General features: G+C 34.6%; 1 protein-coding gene across 1 annotated transcript in view; it reads left to right on the top strand.

Annotated features, from left to right (window-relative positions):
* Positions 1-17,808, top strand: part of ITFG1 (integrin alpha FG-GAP repeat containing 1) — a 281,571-nt gene that overhangs the window by 151,303 nt on the left and 112,460 nt on the right. The window contains exons 9-10 of the mRNA XM_072632138.1: positions 169-266; positions 3,002-3,174. Coding sequence (XP_072488239.1) covers positions 169-266; positions 3,002-3,174 — 271 coding nt within the window. The remainder of the gene's footprint in view (positions 1-168; positions 267-3,001; positions 3,175-17,808) is intronic.

Genomic DNA, 17,808 nt, shown 5'->3' with positions numbered 1-17,808 from the left:
TTTTAAATGACATTTCTGAAACTACATTTATTTCTAAGTCACATGTCTATTTTTTCCCCATTTTGACCAGATTGATACAGTCTTTGAACAAGTGGAAGATTGAATCTTATGTAAAAAGACATTCTATTTTTTTGAATGGCAATAGATTTATGTCATTTCTTTTGGCAGATGGAGATGGACAAACTGATCACTTATTGCCAGGCTGTGAAGATGAAAATTGCCAGAGAAGTGCCATCTACTTGGCTAAACCAGGAATGATTAATCAGGTATGCAACCATTGTTTTGCAAAGGCAAACATAGTAAAATGTGGAAGAGAACCTGTAGTACGGGAAGGAAGAACCAAAATAACCCCAAAATAATTTTTTTAAAGACAAAACCTATTCTCACTCTTTTGTTAACAGAGAAATTGAAATTAGGTTATTTTTTTTATTGACTAGTTAGGGTGGGCAGGGTTAGAAAAGGGTGCAGGATATTGTACAGTAACAGATTCCATTCTGATGGAGAAAGCCCTTATATTATAAGCCAAATATTATATGTGACATTACATTTATTGTGCATATTCAAATATCAATCCATTATTTCTCCTGATAAAATATAAATACAATAATAAGAGCCGTTTAGAAAACCATCATATTTGTGTTTAAGAACAATATTCTTCTATGTCTGATGTTAAATATAGTAATTCATTGTTTTCCAATGTTCAAACTATGCATTTTACCTGTGTATATGTCACAGAAGAAACAGTTCATAACATGATAGTCAAAGTAAAGAACTGACATAGGATTGATAGGTATATATTTTCACATTTTAACAATAAGTGCAAGAGCCCAAGCAGCTAAAATACAATTGCAAAATATATCCAGCTTTTTCCTGCCTATTGGTGATCAGAATAAAAAATTGGCCATATTGTGACCCTAATCTAGAGACCAGTCACATATTGTGCCTATGCTGAATTATTCCTCTGTCTCCTTTTTTTGTAATTCATTAACTTTTCTTCAAGTCTTTAAATTATGTTAAAGTTTGAAATCATGTAAAATAGCATTGGTTCAACCACCGCCTCAGGTCTGATTGCACATGAATAGGTAGACCTGGTAATTACAGCCTGAATTCAAGTTATGGATAATGTTAACTTTATTTCAGAAGCCATAAAATCGTTACTCTGTGAGTAGAGAAATGTCATGGGGCTTAAGAAATTGTTGGAAGACACATTAAATAAAAGTTCTTGTTCTGTTATTTGGTGTTTAAAATACTAGTATAATAGAGAACCTTCCTTCATAGTGAATCATCAGAAATATTGAGTTTTTATTTTGTTAGATTCTTTGTGTTTTGGCTCTGAGAACTGAAACTTTAAGACCTCATTAGAGGTCTAAAGATTTCAAATCCTCCATGGATTTGGTGTCAAGCTCAGCTCTGACATCTCCTTCCTAGGTGACATCACCTTGCTATGCCTCATTTTTGTCATGTAAAATGAGGGAGTTAAACTAAATGATCCCTAAAATCCCTTCCATCAGTAAATCTTGTGGGACTATGAGATGTTCTGTCTCATGTCATTTGTCATCATTAAGATGATATCTAAGGTAATTGACATTAAGGCAGCCTCAGTGAGACTGATTGAGCCCTGAATTGAGAGGTAGAAGACTGTCACAATCCTGATTAGTCTGTGCAGTGTGACTTTGGGAAAGTCACTTTACCTCTTGAGACCTCAGTTTCTTCATCTGAAAATGAAGAATTACTCTTTGCTTAATCTTCAAGTTTTCCTCCAGCTTTAAGTTTTTTAAACATATGAAATTCATTATTTTTTTAAATAGTATTTTAGTGGAAATCTGAAAATTGTTTGTAAAACTTTTAAAAATATTTATCCTCTTTAAGTTGGGGAAATTCATGAGATGTTCTGCCTTTCCCTGAATAACCTTTAAGTTTTTTTGAGGCCCTCTGTGGACTGAGCCTTTTTATAAGAGCCTTTTATAACATAGTATGGCTTTGAGCCATGTAAATGAGCCACCTGCTTAAAGAGGGAAAAAAAAAATCTGTTGGCATGTTTGGTCTCCTGCCATTTCAGTCAGTCAAGTCAATGCACCTGCTTCTGTTTGGACATGATCATATTATTTTCCTGCATTTCTTCTAATTATAGACACAACTATATTTTAATTGCCATACTTTCTACTCTTTACATTTTTATTTTCATTTTGAGATGTAGTAAGTGGCAGTTTGGACCACTTAGAAGGGAAAGTTTTCTTAAACCTTACCTCACAATTAGCATTTCCTTTCTATGATCTCCATTGCAGTTACTATTGAAAAGGAAAGAGTGAAATAAATCTCGATCCCAATACTTGTGGTAGTAGAGATCACGCTCCCAAGCAGAGATCAACCTTTCACTTTCAGTGAAAAAAATGTCGGTTCAGCATGTTATTAGAGAAACCTCAGTGCTCCCTGACTCTGAAATTGACAGCTAATGTTATCTTCATAGAATAACAGGCACAAAAAGAAAGTGGGAAAGGCACTTTCAGTCTAAATTTTCTTGAGATGTTCACCAAAAAATGAACACTCATTTCAAGCTGAATGCAATTTTGCTTTAGTTTAAAAATTAATTTTGAGTACCTTAAAATATGGATCCTATTTCCACCTAGACCCAGATTGTTAGAGAAAGGGCACTTTTGGCTAGAAGAACTTAAAAGCCCTACCAACAGTTCTTAATCTGGACCAGGCCAAGTGAACATGGTGAGGGATGAATGTAATTTCAGAAGGAAGCTATACAATTTTTTGAAAATATTATACATTTTTCCCAAAAGTAAAATATAATAGATTGCCTTATTTGGTGTTGTAAACAAAAGGACTTTAAGTGAAATAGATTATCTTGAGAACTTAAGACTATGCTTTGGGATAAACATATGAAATTAACAAAAATAACCATTTTTTAAAACTGAATAAAATTTAACTTCCCTAGTTGGTGAGTATTTTTGTGAATAAATCCATAAACACTAACTTTTTTTTTTAATCTCAGTGGATTCCGGTGATACAAGATTTCAGCTACAAGGGCACAGTCTGGGGCTTTGTGCCATCTGATCATGAACAGTTATCAGCAGAAATACCCATTCCAATTACCCTTCACATTGGAGACTACAACATGGATGGCTATCCAGATGCTCTTGCCATACTAAGGAATACATCTGGAAGGTAGTTTAAGTGAAAAGTACTTATAAATTCAAGTCTTACATTCTGCTTCTTTGGGAACTGGACATTACCCAGATATGCCCCATTGATATAAGCGTTTAACACAAAGGACCTAATTCTTATTTCTTTCCACACTCCTTGAACTTTTCTTGAGTGATTAGCATTCCTGTTTATTTGCATGGAGTCTTTTTGTGCAGAAGAGAAATGAGCATCTGATCCAGAGTAAAAAGCTTATTTTTCACTCCATAGAACTTGCCATTAAAACAGTCTTAATTTTTGTAGAGCATTGTGCCATTTACCCAATTGCATTTTTACATCACTTCTTCTGTAGTGGAACTGGAAATGAATGAAACTACTTTTAGAAAGGTTTTGTTTTATATTAGAATTTACAGACATGTTTTTTAAAAATACTCAGTGGAATTTGTTGCATTATCAGTCATTCTGAAAGAAAATTAAGATTCTAGATCAATCAGTCTAAAATCATTTATTAATCACTGTGCCAAGGGATAGGAATACAAAGATAAAAATGACAGTCCCTAGGGAATTCATATTCTAAAATACAGTAGAAAAAATTGAGACAGTTATTGAAATTAACCACTAGCTAAAATATCAATGTCTTGTTTTTTTCCTGATTGCAAAACCAAGTTGTACTAGATTTTTGTCTTCTTTCTTCTCTTAAACAACTTAATTTTCAGTGGATTATTTTCTGAAATTTTTTTTCATCACTGACCACAGAATTTGCTGGAAATTTAGCTTAAAAGTTCATGCTTATGGTAATGCTCTTTTCTTAACACTATCAAACCCTTTGAAAGACTTTAACTCTTACCAACAATTATTTCTGCTACCAAAGAAATTCACTATTTGTAGAGAAGTGTCTTTTTTAGTAAAATATCCTGGAATATTTGCAGCAAAGTTAGAAGTCTTATTTAACCCTCTTGTCAAATTTTTCTTAGAGTTATCTGAAATTGCACAGTTATACTTTCAAGATAGTCTAAGCATAGTATCGTCCTATCCTGTGCAACTGAGGTATGATAATAGCATATCCAAATAAATGTGTCCCTTTTCTTTCATGTGATGCAAATTTACTTTTTCAATAAATTGAAGGACCTTTAGCATTCTAATAAATGTACTTGTAGAAAGGAAAATAACTGTTTTTTGGTTATTATTAGATAGATAGATGAATGGATAGATAGATGAGAAAAAGTATGCATTTTTAAAGTGTTTACTGTTTGCTAGGTATTATTCTAAATGCTGAGTCCCTGCACATAAGAAGCTTACATTCTAGTGGAGCAAAGTAATACATAAGGAAAAAATAGTACATAAAGGAAAGCAGTTGTGGGGTGTGGGGGAAGGCAGCAATATAATAAGCACTGTGGCATGGCTAGAGGTGTCAAAGAAGTGCTGTGGAGTCCTGAAACTGAGCAAGAGAAAGCCAGAGCTGGTTTAGCAAAGCCCACTGTAGTTGCAGGGGTGAAATCCACTTTTCTTGTTGGCAAGGAGTAGAGGCCCAGTTGGAAATAGCATGGCTATAGAAGTTCAAGAAATAGGGACAAAATAACGATTGTTCTAAATTTCAGTCTTCTGAGATAGAAAATATAGGATTTTCAAGGGAAAAAACATTTGCTTGGTCCTGAGCTTTAACGTCAGAAGAGAAAAAAATTATATCTTGAGTATACTTATGCTTCTATCTACCAGCTCAGAAACATCAGAATGCATGTAGTAACAACTGATTATATAAATATTTCCCATATTTTCCTAATACTTTTGCATCAGTTTTTCTACAGTTCATTGGAAATTATGGTATAAATACCTGTCATCTAAGAGTAATCTGTTTCATGCCTAAAAGATAAAAAAATAATATTAATTAATAATAGAGTCTTGGTACATTTATTTTTAAAATTGCCATTTGGGTTACCTAGGTCTTCTGTCACTTAATGTATGACTATTTTCTCCTTTCAGTATGGTTCATGACATTCCTTATTTAGTAAAACTATCAGAGGCTCTTCACTTGAAAAGAGATGTTTGTCCCAAGAGAGTATGAGCCTAAATGTTTATGGATAATGAAATTGCTAAAAAAATACAAGAAAAAGTGCATTTTAATCCTTTCTACCTAAATTTATTCTTATACTGATGGTATGAAAACATTTATGATTTTACCAAATAGCACAACTTCATATTCTCCAACATTTCTATCAGTTGACCTAGACATTGGTATCATGCACTGACAGCATTTTTAGTTTGTAGGATTTTACAGATGAGGAAATGTAGGCCCAGAGAAGTTAAGAGATTCACCAAGTATAAGTTTTCCTGAGAGAGGATTCAAAGCCACATATCCTAACTCTGAATCCAGCACACTGCTGGTTCTACAACACTGCCTCTCACAAGCTAAAGAGTTGGCCACCTGAGAATGAAAGTTGTTTCTTCATGCCGACAAATGGTACATACTTCAGCTAACTGGTGCAGTGTAGAGAGCGCTGAGCCTAGAATCAGGATGACCTGATGTTAAAACTTCCCTCAGACACTTGCTACCTGTGTGATCCTGGGCAAGTCATTTAACCTTTGCCTCCCTCATCCACTGTAAAATGAGGATAATAGCAGCACCTACCTCACAGTATTGTTTCAAACATCAAATGAGATAGTATGTCTTAAGTGCTTAGCACAGGGCTTGGAACATATTAGGAACTTCACAAATGCTTCTTCCCTTTTCTTCCTCCCTATCTCTTTGCATATGCACAAGATCATTTAAAAAGAAGGGAAAATCGAAAACTTTATTGTCATATTAAGTAATTCAGGACTAGCTTAAGTACTAATAATATTTTTAAAGTCTTCACTGAATATTCCTTTTTCTAAAGAGAGATTTAATGTTTATTAAGTCTATTGTAAGAGTGAACCAGTATGAAAGTATGTGTTGAAGTAGATAGCCAATTTTTCACAGGAATTTTGATAAAACTTACTAGATCTTTTCAACAAAAATAACCAGTGCTTTTTGATTCCTGTGCCTGGTTTTTTAAAAGTTAATAATTTTGTAAAGTTGTAAGTAGATTCAATGTGATGAAAGTACATTTGATTTGGAGGTTTGCTCTATGGAAAGTTTGGTCTGACAGAGAAATTTAAAATGCACACACTTCTTTAAAATAATCTGAAATTTACTGAATGATGCTTGTTTTTCTTAGGCATAGTGCATTGAGCTAGTTTTCAATTCCCCTAATTTAAAAGAAGCTAATTAGCCTTCAATGAACATTTATTGAGTGCTGTATTTGGTGCTGAGGGAAACAAAGTCTAGCTAAGATCATGGTTCTTATAGACCAGGAGGGGAATAAGATAAAAACACACATAGGTGTAATATACAGTATTATAAAAATGCATTAGAAACATGGTTTTTTTAAGCACTGTTAGGTTAGAAGAGAAAGATTATTAATAACTGAGTTTGTCAAGTAAGGCAACATGAAGGATGTGCAGTAAAGTTGGACTGCTAAGGAGTGTATAAACTTTGAAAGTATTGCATGAGTCTCATTCAAAATTGCCTAATGATTGTGAACTTAATATTTACATTGAAAAGAATATTTCCTTAAATGATCTCAGGCGATAATTTCATGCATAAGCTTAAATCCTGAACCATAATTTAGAGCTAGCATTAGGGTTCTGAAGGAAAAACCCTGTTTATATCATTTTAAGCTAGTTTATATAAATGATATGCTGTTTGGTTTGGTTTTTTTTTTTTCGGTTTTTTTGTTTTTTAAGGACACAATTAGATTGTTATTTGCATGTTAAGTACATTCATTTAGTTTAGCATCAAGACTATAGCCTAGGACCTATGTTGATCATCATTGTTTTAGATACTACCTTTACTGAAAAGAGCTAAAAATATAGCTTCCAGAAAATATGAAAATCAAGGAAACTTTAACAAAGAGCTGCATAATGTTTGTCTTTCTGCCACAGCCCAGTAATTATTATCTGTACAGAGATGTGAGCTAATCTGCTTAGAGTAGAAGATAAAGGTTACAAAGAACTCTCCACTTTTTAGGTTATGAGTGAGAATTTAAAGGGGAAAACAAAGAAGAAAAAATGTGAAGAAGCAGCAGAGAATCCTGTTGGACCTGTGTCAGGAGGTTGAAAGATAGAATATTGTGACATAGATAAGGGGGAAGAAAGGACCCCTGAATCCTCAGAGCTAAATAGCAGAAATAAAGTTCTCTTTGAGGAAGAAGGGGCTGAACTTGAAAAAGAAGAAGTAGGCCCCAGCCCTCTGAGGAATGACGATTTGAATGCTCAGGTGCTCTCCAGTGAGATTGTCTGTAAAGGGTTAGAAGAAAAAGAAATGAGCACTTGATGATTGGTGACTCCCTCCTGGGGGAACTTAGGCACCTGTTCTTTAGCCTGATAACAACAGAAGAGAGAGAAGCTCTTTTCCTGAGGCATATGCATTGGTATGTGATGAAGAGCATCCCAGGATTTAGGAAACCAGATAACTAACTACTGTCTATTTAGGATTAGGAATCTGGAAAGCACTGCTTAAGACCAAGGTCTTTGGAAGCCAGACTGGACTTTTGGCTGTTCCCTGATCTCATCCCATTCCGTCCTACCCTATGCATTTTCACAGGCCATCCTCCATGCCTTGAGCACAGACTTCTTTCTTATATCCACCTGTTGAAACTTTCTTTTCCCTCAAAAACTAGCTCAGGCAGCATCTTCTGCATTAATGCTTGCCTGATCCCCTTCTCTCATCCCCAATCCCCCTGTGTCCAGCTTAAAGTGGTTTCTTCTAGCTCTTTTATTTGTAGAGCACTGTCTCCTAACAACACTTTTGCCTGTGTCACCATCTACTTTGTATTTTAGCACATCTATGGCCTCATTGGCGTGGATATTTCCACGGTGTAGATTATAGCCCATACACTCTTCTTATCTTTTGTGGTCCTTGCCCACATCCTTCCACAAATCCACAATGAATAAACCCAATTGCTCAGTAGGCATTTTTGTAGGTCTTAACATTGTGTGGGTATCAGAACAGAATTCAAGCTATCCATCTGTTATTCTTCCTACATAACCAATTTTTTTCCTTTTCTGATCATACCTTTTAAAAATTGTATCTTTTATATCATTTTCTTCATACAAGTCATTACAGTATGACTAACCTACTTACCATTTCTGTTTAGCTCTACATTATTTTCTAGTTTATCAGCAATTTAAATTCTTTGAAGATTATATCATACCACAATTAACAACCATATAGCATCTCCAGAAGACTATTGTTGTAAGAATGGATATCTTACCTTTTATAATTCATGAAGGAGGAATAGTCTTCATAATTTTAAAATTTTGTGCTAGATTGTTTGAGGAAATACTTGCTGCAGGTCTATAAAATTTCCATCAACCATTATCATTAGATGATTATATGACACTGTCAAAATTTTCTCCAAACTTTCCTTTATGTTGAACTTTTAAGAGAATTCCAGTCTCAAACTGCATTTTAAACGTGACTATGAGATTCAAACTCCTGAATATTACCTACATGAAGGAGGAATTTGCTTACGTAATTTCTTTTACAACTTTTCATATGCTGGGATCTACATTTTGATTCAGGGAAGGTGGGAACATTAAAACCTACATGTTGTGTGCATACATACTACTACACAAATTGCTTGTAGTGTACTTGTAAGACAGATAAACACAGAACACTTGAGGACTGCTAGCACAGGTTCACTCTTGATTTGGTCAGACAGGTAAGATACTGAAAAGGGATTAATAATCTTACTTTATTCTAGTCTAGTTTTCTCAGAAGAGGATTGCTGATAACAGGAGCACAATATTTAATGGACTGGCACTCAAAAGATTAAACCTACAGCTCTGTAGAGTATTTGTTTATCCAATGTTGTACATTCCCAATGGGTACCTAATAGCCATGCTTCTCTTGTGTGTTTTAAAAGTAGCTGTCATTCCCTGAGTCACAAACTTGACTTGATCCCAGTAGAAATCTGTGAGAAGACAAAAGTAGACTTATCAGTAGCCTATTTACTTTTTTCCTTTTGACTCATATCATTTTCTTTTTTGTTTTAGAGTAGATTTCTTTAAAGCCTCGCTTTCTTTTTAGCTGTTTAACCTCATATTAGTCCTCTCTTCATATCACAGCGTTCTTTATTATATTTTGTTATTAAAATACATTTGTCATGATCCCTTGAGTGAGAGAATGCAGCATATTGCTTAAGTTTCAGTGAATGAAGAGTCCTCATACTTTTATTTTATCTAGGCATGTGGACCAGTATTTCCTGACATACAAGTAGATCTTTATTCTTCTCTACCTCCCATGCTATAGCTGTTATTTTTTCCTGCGATAAAGAGCTTAGGATTTTCATCTGCCTAGATGTCAGTAAGTGAGTAACCTATGTTTTGGTTTCTCTTGGAATCAATAAATCCCATAGCTTCTAAATATTAATAACATAAATTGTTCTTTAAGGAATAATGGCTTTAGTTGTGAAAGTCATCTGCATTTATTGGAGTCTAGTGAGTATTTAATATCTGACAACAATCTTTTTTTCTTTTGGTTGCTGCTAAAAATGGAATGTAATTTTTGCCAGCTATTTCTCCTGAAAAGTAATTATTGGTCAATACTGTTCACTGTTGGTGTCAAGTTCATCACTGAAGGTTGAACATTTTGTTTTTATATGCAGGGGTTTTCAAAATACATTTTTGAATGCATTATTTATAGTGTAAGATAGCTTTTGATACTTAAATTTGCTTTCATTATGATGTTTATAATCTTATTCAACTACTTTTCACAGAATATCAGAAAAAATATTTTAGTCTAACTAATGGCAAAATCAGAAATGTCAAAATATCTCTTTAAATTCTGAGCCAGAATTCCAGTAAAAGTACTCTAAGACAGCACTTCTTAAACTGTGGGTTATGACCACATATGAGGTAAAAAAAAAATTTGGCAACAGTAAAAGGACTCTGAATGTGCAATGACCAAAAATTAATGAAAACTCAAACGCATAATGAATCCAAGGTGTTTCTAGCAGCTTGTCCATCTTGCATCACGCAACTTCTCTTCAGCCTTAGTTCTAAACACATTGCATGTGCACACCGTCACACCACCCAGTGCCAACAAACACTACCAAAATATGAGAAGGGGTCACAAGTGGAAAAAGTTTAAGAAGTCCTGCCCTGAGACCCTTCTTTACAAAAATGTTGTTACTTTAACCTTTTGCACCTGGTCATTGGACTAGCTTTCCATCTACCACATTCCCTAACCCTCAATATTCACTATCCAGTTTCTAAATTAAGCAAGGCACAATTTTAAAGGAAAACTGTTTCTGGTAATCATATAATCCATTCTGTTATCTCCTTGAATCACAGTGCTACAAAAGACCTCAAAAACCATGAAAAATTTATTTTATATACTCCATAATTGAAATGCATTATTATTGAGGAACCATTCCATACATAAAGAATTGAGATACTCCCCTGTAAGGCATTGCTCTGAAATAATGGAAAACTGTTTAAATGTTGGCAAGTGATTTGCAGTTATATGATTAGTGCTTTCTTACTTTATAAGCATCCAAAATAGTTGACTTTACCTCCAGCCATTTTATATACATGCCATTTTTCACAAGGAAGACAGAGTATATAGATATCTCAGTCCAAATCTATCCCCACTCCTGTAAACTCAATTCCAAGTAAACATCTTATTGATAGTGGGTTAGTAGCAAAGTTCAGTCCATCATTAATTATAGCTAGAAAGGATATTAAATGATGTATGAACCCTATGTTAGTTTCTCCAGACCAATCATATTGATAAATTTTGTTACTTGCAAACAATTGCTACCAAGATCAATACCAATCGACATGTTTTGTTATTAATGAGGACATTGTAAACTTGATTTTTGCATAAAATTGTTTTGGTAAAGTGAACTTTTTGGCTCATTAATGTGTTACAATTATCTTTTCTAACTGTTTTCAAAGAAACACTAGAATAATATCTTATCATGCATTCTTTTTAATGTTGCCCTCTCTATCAGATATGATTGAAAAGGTTGTTTCCAATTACTTTAGTGGTTGGTACTCCCTGAAAATTTAAACTGACCAAATATGATTTTTAAGGTACTGTTCTAACAACTGAGTATTTTATATTAAGAAATGCCATGTATTCATAAACTTATTGGCATTAAAATTCATATCCAGACATAACCAGATATTTTTGCCATGATAATTCAAGTCAGTCAACAAGCATTTATCAAGTTCTCTCTATGTGCCAGGCACTGTGTCCAGCACCGGGGATACAAAGAAAAGCAAAAAGCAGTCCCTGTCCTGAAGGAGCTTACATTATAAGGAAGCAGACAGCATTTAAATAATTAGGCTCATTCTAGGTTTATACAAAGAAAAAGAAAGATAACCTTTGAAGGGAAGGAACTAGAAGGGGGCAGAGGGACAGAAAAGACTGCCTGTTTAAACTGAGTCCTGAAGGAAGCCAGGGAGACCTGGAGATAAAGGTAAAAGGGTAGAGTATGCCAGGCACTGGGGGCAGCCAGTGCAAAAGTTCTGAGACAGAAGATGGAGTACCATGTGAGAGGAGCAGCTAGTGAGTCCTGTGTGAGATTGTAAAGGTAGGAAGTCAGTTATGGAATGCTTTAAATGCCAAATGAAGTACTTTATAGTTATCCTAGAAGGGTCACATAGTTATCCTAGAAGGATCACTGAAGTTTATTGAGTAGAAAGCTAACACAATCTACACTTAAGAAAAATCATTTTGGCAGCTTAGTAGAGGATGTTTTGAAGTAGGGAGAGGCTTGAGGCAGCGGTTGTTGCAATATCCCAGGGGAAAGGTGACAAGACCTGAAATAAAATTGTGACTCTCTGATGAAAGAAAAGGGCATGGGTGTGAGAGACGACATGAGGAGGGTAGCAGTGACAAGATTTGGCAGTGGATTAGATATGTGGGATGAGGGCAAGTGAGAAGGCCCAGACAATACCAAGGTTGTAGGCCTCAGTGACTGGGAATTGTGGCATACTTGACTTAGAAAGAGGAGAGGATTGAGGAGGGGGCAAGATTGAGTTCTGTTTTGCATATCCTGAGTTTGAGATGCTTTATGATGTCCAAGAGGTAAATAATGAGACTTGATTGTAGCTTAGGAGAAAGACTAGGAGAGATATATAGATATAATATCATATGCATAGATGCTTGCTTAGGTGAATAGTATTTTGGGGGAAGTGAAATTTTTCTCCTTGGAACCACAAGTAAGCAGTGTAAATAAGACCAGGCACAGCAGAAACTGGTCATATTTAACCCATAGCATAAGGAGATGTGATAAAACAGTGATGAGATAAAGTGTTCCTTTCTAGCACAGTGTCATGGGCCTCTTTGTCAGTCTGCTGAAGTCTGTCAGGCCCTTCTCAGAAAAGTGTTTGTAAAAACATAAAATTAAATACAAAGAATTGCAAAGTAAATCATCAATGTTTAAATAAATATATAATTTTTCTCATTTAGTGGATCCTCATAATTTATCTGGGGGGCCATGATTCCCAGATTGAGAACTCTTTGCCAGAAGTCTTTGTAGGTGGACAGCTACGGTTATATTGCTGACAAACTATCTGGATGGAAAGTGAAAAAAATCATTCATTCTCTTGTCATTTTGGGGGTAAATTCCCTCAAAAAGGAATTTATATCAGAATATTATTGAGATGTTTGCTGAACTCCTTTCTTTGCTACACTCTGTGCCATGTAAGATCAAACAGAAGAACCATATGTAGCACTTTCAAACAGAAAATTCTTATGGACATACATAAGATAACATAATTCTGATGGACATACTTGTGCTTTAAGAAAGCATAGTTGGCAACACAGGATTGATTTTAATCAAAACAGCTTTTCAACAGTTAAATGTCCTGCGTGCTGGCCAGTGATTAGACATATAATCAGTTTGAAATGATCTTCTGGTCTCCAGTCATTTTACTTCTCCTGATAGCCCCTGTCCCATCCCCCGCCACACACACGCACACACACACCCCTTATACAGATACAGTAATATTTTTCTAACGCAAAGGTCAGAATTACATACAGATAGAAGAACTTGGAAAGATCTAGGCATAGCAATTAAATCTTTTCTGTTAAATTTGAGTGTTCAGTGAAATTACTGCAGGATAGGATGGGCAAATAGCTTTCTAAATACTTTTGAGACAATATCAGAGAGAATAGATGCTAATGATCATGAAGATGTACAAATTTTGAAAGCCTAAAAGATACCATCATGAAGTATTCTTAATTAAGAATTGAAAGTAATTATGTCATCTTTGAAACATCTTCCAGAATCCATGAAGTTATTCAATTTGGGGCCTTTTTTCTTTGTTGCCTGGTAGATTAGATGTTACACCAAGTCATAGTGTCTCTTTTGTTTGTTTTTAATATTTCAAGAGTTTGGGAGGAAATGACAGTGTGCTTTTGGTGCTGGATCAGCCTCTCTCTGCTCCCTCTAACCTGCCTCTCATTCTTACTTTCTTCCTGATCAAAGGAAAGAGAAAAGAATAGATTTGAAGAATTGGGCATGTTACAGATCATATAAATCCAACTCGGCCACACATTTTTCTTGGTTTCTTTGTCACTGTGGGTCTAATTTTAGTCATTTTAATTAGGTAGTTTTTGAGGTAGCAGACATTTTCAGGAAATATAGTCATTCTGTCTCTTTCTCCTGGCAAATGAGTACATTTTACTTCACAACTATTGTCCTGAACTACTAAATGTACTGGAATAAAGTACAAGAAATAGAGGAAGAATTCCTTATTGGGTGGTAACATTTTTCCCCCCTTTACAAGCCTGTGTCGTTTCTACTTTTTCACTTTTCCATGTTTGCAGTCTTCTAGTAGCATCCAAAAAACAGTTGACTTATGTCAAAACTAGTAGTATTAAGAAGATGCAAGAAAAAAAATAAGATCACAGTATTATGGATACCTTAGAATAATCTAGTTGTATCCCATTCACCATACTCTTCATTTTACAAATGAAGAAACAGGCCTAGAAAAGTTGTGGAACTTGCCAAAGACCAAATATCCAGTTACTGCTGGAGTCATGACCAAGTGAAAAGAAATTAAAAAAAAAAAACAAAACAGAACCAGCAACGCAATGGACTGTTTCTTGGTACTTTAACTCTAATTATGATTACACAACTAATGAGTTCAGGATTCATTTCAACAAAGGAGAGCATCCACGAGCCTGTCAGTCAAGATTCAAGTCCTACCCCAGATACTATATTGCCTGTGGGACCCTGGGCAAGTCATTGTGCCCAAAGCACAAAACTATAAGTTACAGAACAGTTGATCTGCATTGCTCAAGGGAATTTTCTCAAAAGGTACTTCCTATGTCTGTGAAATCACAGGTGTAGACAACAACAAAAAAAATTGGCAAAGTTTAGATAAGAACAAAATCCATGGTTTTATAGCACTAACTAAAAGCACTGATTTTGCATGCCTTCTCAATATCTGACATTCATGAAAAATGAAAATTAATCATGTAAATCAAGTTTTGAAAATTCCTGAATTTATCTACATACTACAAGCTGCATACAAAAATCATAGGAGTCAGTCTAATTTTGAAAGATCCATTTAAATAGGATGTGTTAAATAAAGTTTTAGTGGTAATCTTTTCATCATTTATTCAAAGTAGATTACAAATTGGTTTGAAATTGCATTCCAATTTATACTTCATAAATAGGAGTCCTGGCATTTTGGCTATTCCCTGTATTCTCATCATTTGTTAAACATGTAATAAACTTTGCTAAAGAGTGATAATAATTAGATGTCTGTACCACAATTGTTTTTGTTTCATTTGTTTGTTTACCAAAGGCTAGTGTAGAATCCGTTAAAGCTAAAAAAAATTTTTGCTAAGTTATTCATGGATCATTCTTTATATTAATAGCTAACCTTAGAGATTGTTCATAAAGTAAGCTCTGACTTTGATTAGACTTTTATCAAACTTTGAGTAATAACCTGCCAGTTAAGCCAAAGGCACTAATTATCACAATATTTGATCTACTAGGCCCTACAGAACACTTTCCTTTAGAAGTCATACTTCATTACCCAGAGTTTTAGTTGCTTATCTCAAGACCTACAGAGTTTTCTGGGGGTGTGTGTGTGTGTGTGTGTGTGTGTGTGTGTGTGTGTGTGTGTGTATCCATAAACAAATTCATAAAACTCTGAGGTGGGCACCTGTGAATGAGAAACATTGTACACAATGCCAGAAAAGTTTTCAAGTGTTGGTTAGTTTTGATGAACTGGTTTTTTTCTCTTTTTTATTCTTTATTATAAGAGATAACTCTAAGAGGGAGAACAAAAAGAAATATATAGGTAATATAAATATAAAAGATCAGTAAAAATTATTTGAAAATATTAATCTCTATCTTAGCTATCACACAGGATTGTTGAGGACCAAATAAGATAATATATGCAAAACTGTTCATTGTAGAGTACAGCTAGGTGGCACAGTGGACAGAGTGCCAGGCCTGGAATCAAGAAGACTCATCTTCCTGAATTCAGATCTGGCCTCAGACATTTACTAGTTCTGTGATCCTCCCCAAGTCACTTAACCTGGTTTGCCTCAGTTTCCTCATCTATAAAATGAACTGGAGAAGGAAAAGATAAACCACGCCAGTATCTTTGCAAAGAAAACCCCAGAGGGGTCACAAAGAGTTGGACATGACTGAAACAACTGATCAACAACCTGTTAATTTGAGGATTATTGATATAAACCTCCCTACCTGATAGGTTTATCAGGCTTTCACTGTAATTATATAGCTAAATTCTCTCTCTCCTCTCTCTCTCTCTCTCTCTCTCTCTCTCTCTCTCTCTCTCTCTCTGTCTCTGTCTCTCTCTCTCTGTCTCTCTCTCTCTCTCTGTCTCTCTCTCTCTCTCTCTCTCTTTCATGTGTATCTCTGTATGTCTATACATCTGTGTGCACTAGAAGCTAAAATAACAATATAGATTGAGGAACAAAGTTATTTTGCTACATATGGTGTCAAGCACATCTCAGTTTATCAAAGATATATGTCTGAAATAGCATATTCATTTTCTTTGGCCTTTTCCAAAACATATAAACTTCTGTACACTTAAGTGATTGTAGCTCTTGGGAGAAAAGAAATACTTTTGTTATCCCTTCATGTATTGATTTCAGACAGGGAACTGAATTTAATGATCAGCAAGCAGTTTAATTTTAAAAGAGCTATTACTTTTGAAAGCAAGAATTTTCAGGATGATGGCAATTTGGTACATCACCACTAAAAAGGGCATGTGAGAAAAATTAAACTTACGTTTCACCTGCCAACCTGAAACTTTGATCAACTAAAGTTTGATCAACTAAAAGTTTGTAGGCAGCATGAATAATGTTTTTCTAAAGATGCTAACTAATGAATATATTAAATGCCTACATGAATTTCCTACATCTCTGAATAGAGGAAGCTTAATATGGCTAATTATCATAAAGTATTTTTCAGAGCTATTTCTTTCGAGCAGCTAGGTGGTAGATTGGATAGACTATTAGACTTGGAATCAGGAAGACTTGAGTTCAAACCTTACCTCAAGTATTCAGTAGTTGTGTGACCCTAGACAAATCACTAAACCTCTCATACTCAGTTTCCTCATATGTAAAATGATAATATTACCTTCATAGGTATGATGATATAATGATAATAATGCTTCATAGGGTTGTTATGAGGATCAAATGAGATAACATAAGCAGTATGCTTTGCAAACAGTAAAGGACTATGTAAATGCTAGCTAGCTGTTTTACCTAATTTTGTTTAGCTCCCATAATTATTTTTATCTACAGAACTGTCAAATGTTTTACATTCATACAAATAAGATTTTACTAGAGTAACTTATTCTTTGAGTAGCACATGAAAATGAACGAAATACATTCACAGAAATGATCAGTAGATTCTTTTGATACAAAAGAAAAATTCTAGCACATATATATATAATTTATATATGTATATGCACTAGTTAGTGGTTATATGGTATATAGGAGGATACTAGCCTAGTAGAAAGTCACTGTAAAGTGTGAGAAGACATTCATTCAAATCCTGATTCTGCTACTTATTTGTCATGTGACTACTCTGAGCTTCCATTCCCTCCTCTCTCCAATCATGATCATAAGAGCAATATAGCATTGGTATGAAGTTCAAGTGATATAGTATAAAGCAATTATTGAACTTAAAATTGCTGCATAAAGATGTGTCATTATTATATATACATTGAAAAATCATATCATAATAGAAAGTTCTGAAAGTTACTAGTTGTGAAATCAAAGTACCTGAGTACCTCTACAAAGTACCTCTGTCATTTAATACCTGTGTGACCTTGTACAAGTCATTTAACCTAACTAAGCCTCAGTTTCCTAATCTGTTAAAAGAGAAGATTGGAATGGATAGCCCCAGAAGTCCCTTGCAAGTCTAGATCTATGATCTATCATCTTCCAGTACAAAAGTACACGAGCTTTTTAATGGACCCCCAAAATTAGTTTTATGCAGATGCTTAGGTAAAGATAACTGAAGAATTGTCAATTCTTTAAACAAACTATGGAAAGTTATACACAGATGTGCTCCAAGAAAGTGATGATTACTTAAAATTATAAGCTATGGGAGAGAAAAATAATTGAGT

This window comes from Notamacropus eugenii, chromosome 1, assembly GCF_028372415.1.
Source record: "Notamacropus eugenii isolate mMacEug1 chromosome 1, mMacEug1.pri_v2, whole genome shotgun sequence".
Taxonomy (NCBI): Eukaryota; Metazoa; Chordata; class Mammalia; order Diprotodontia; family Macropodidae; genus Notamacropus; species Notamacropus eugenii.
The sequence above is the reverse complement of the archived record's forward strand: the minus strand, read 5'-3'. Positions and strand labels throughout refer to the sequence as shown.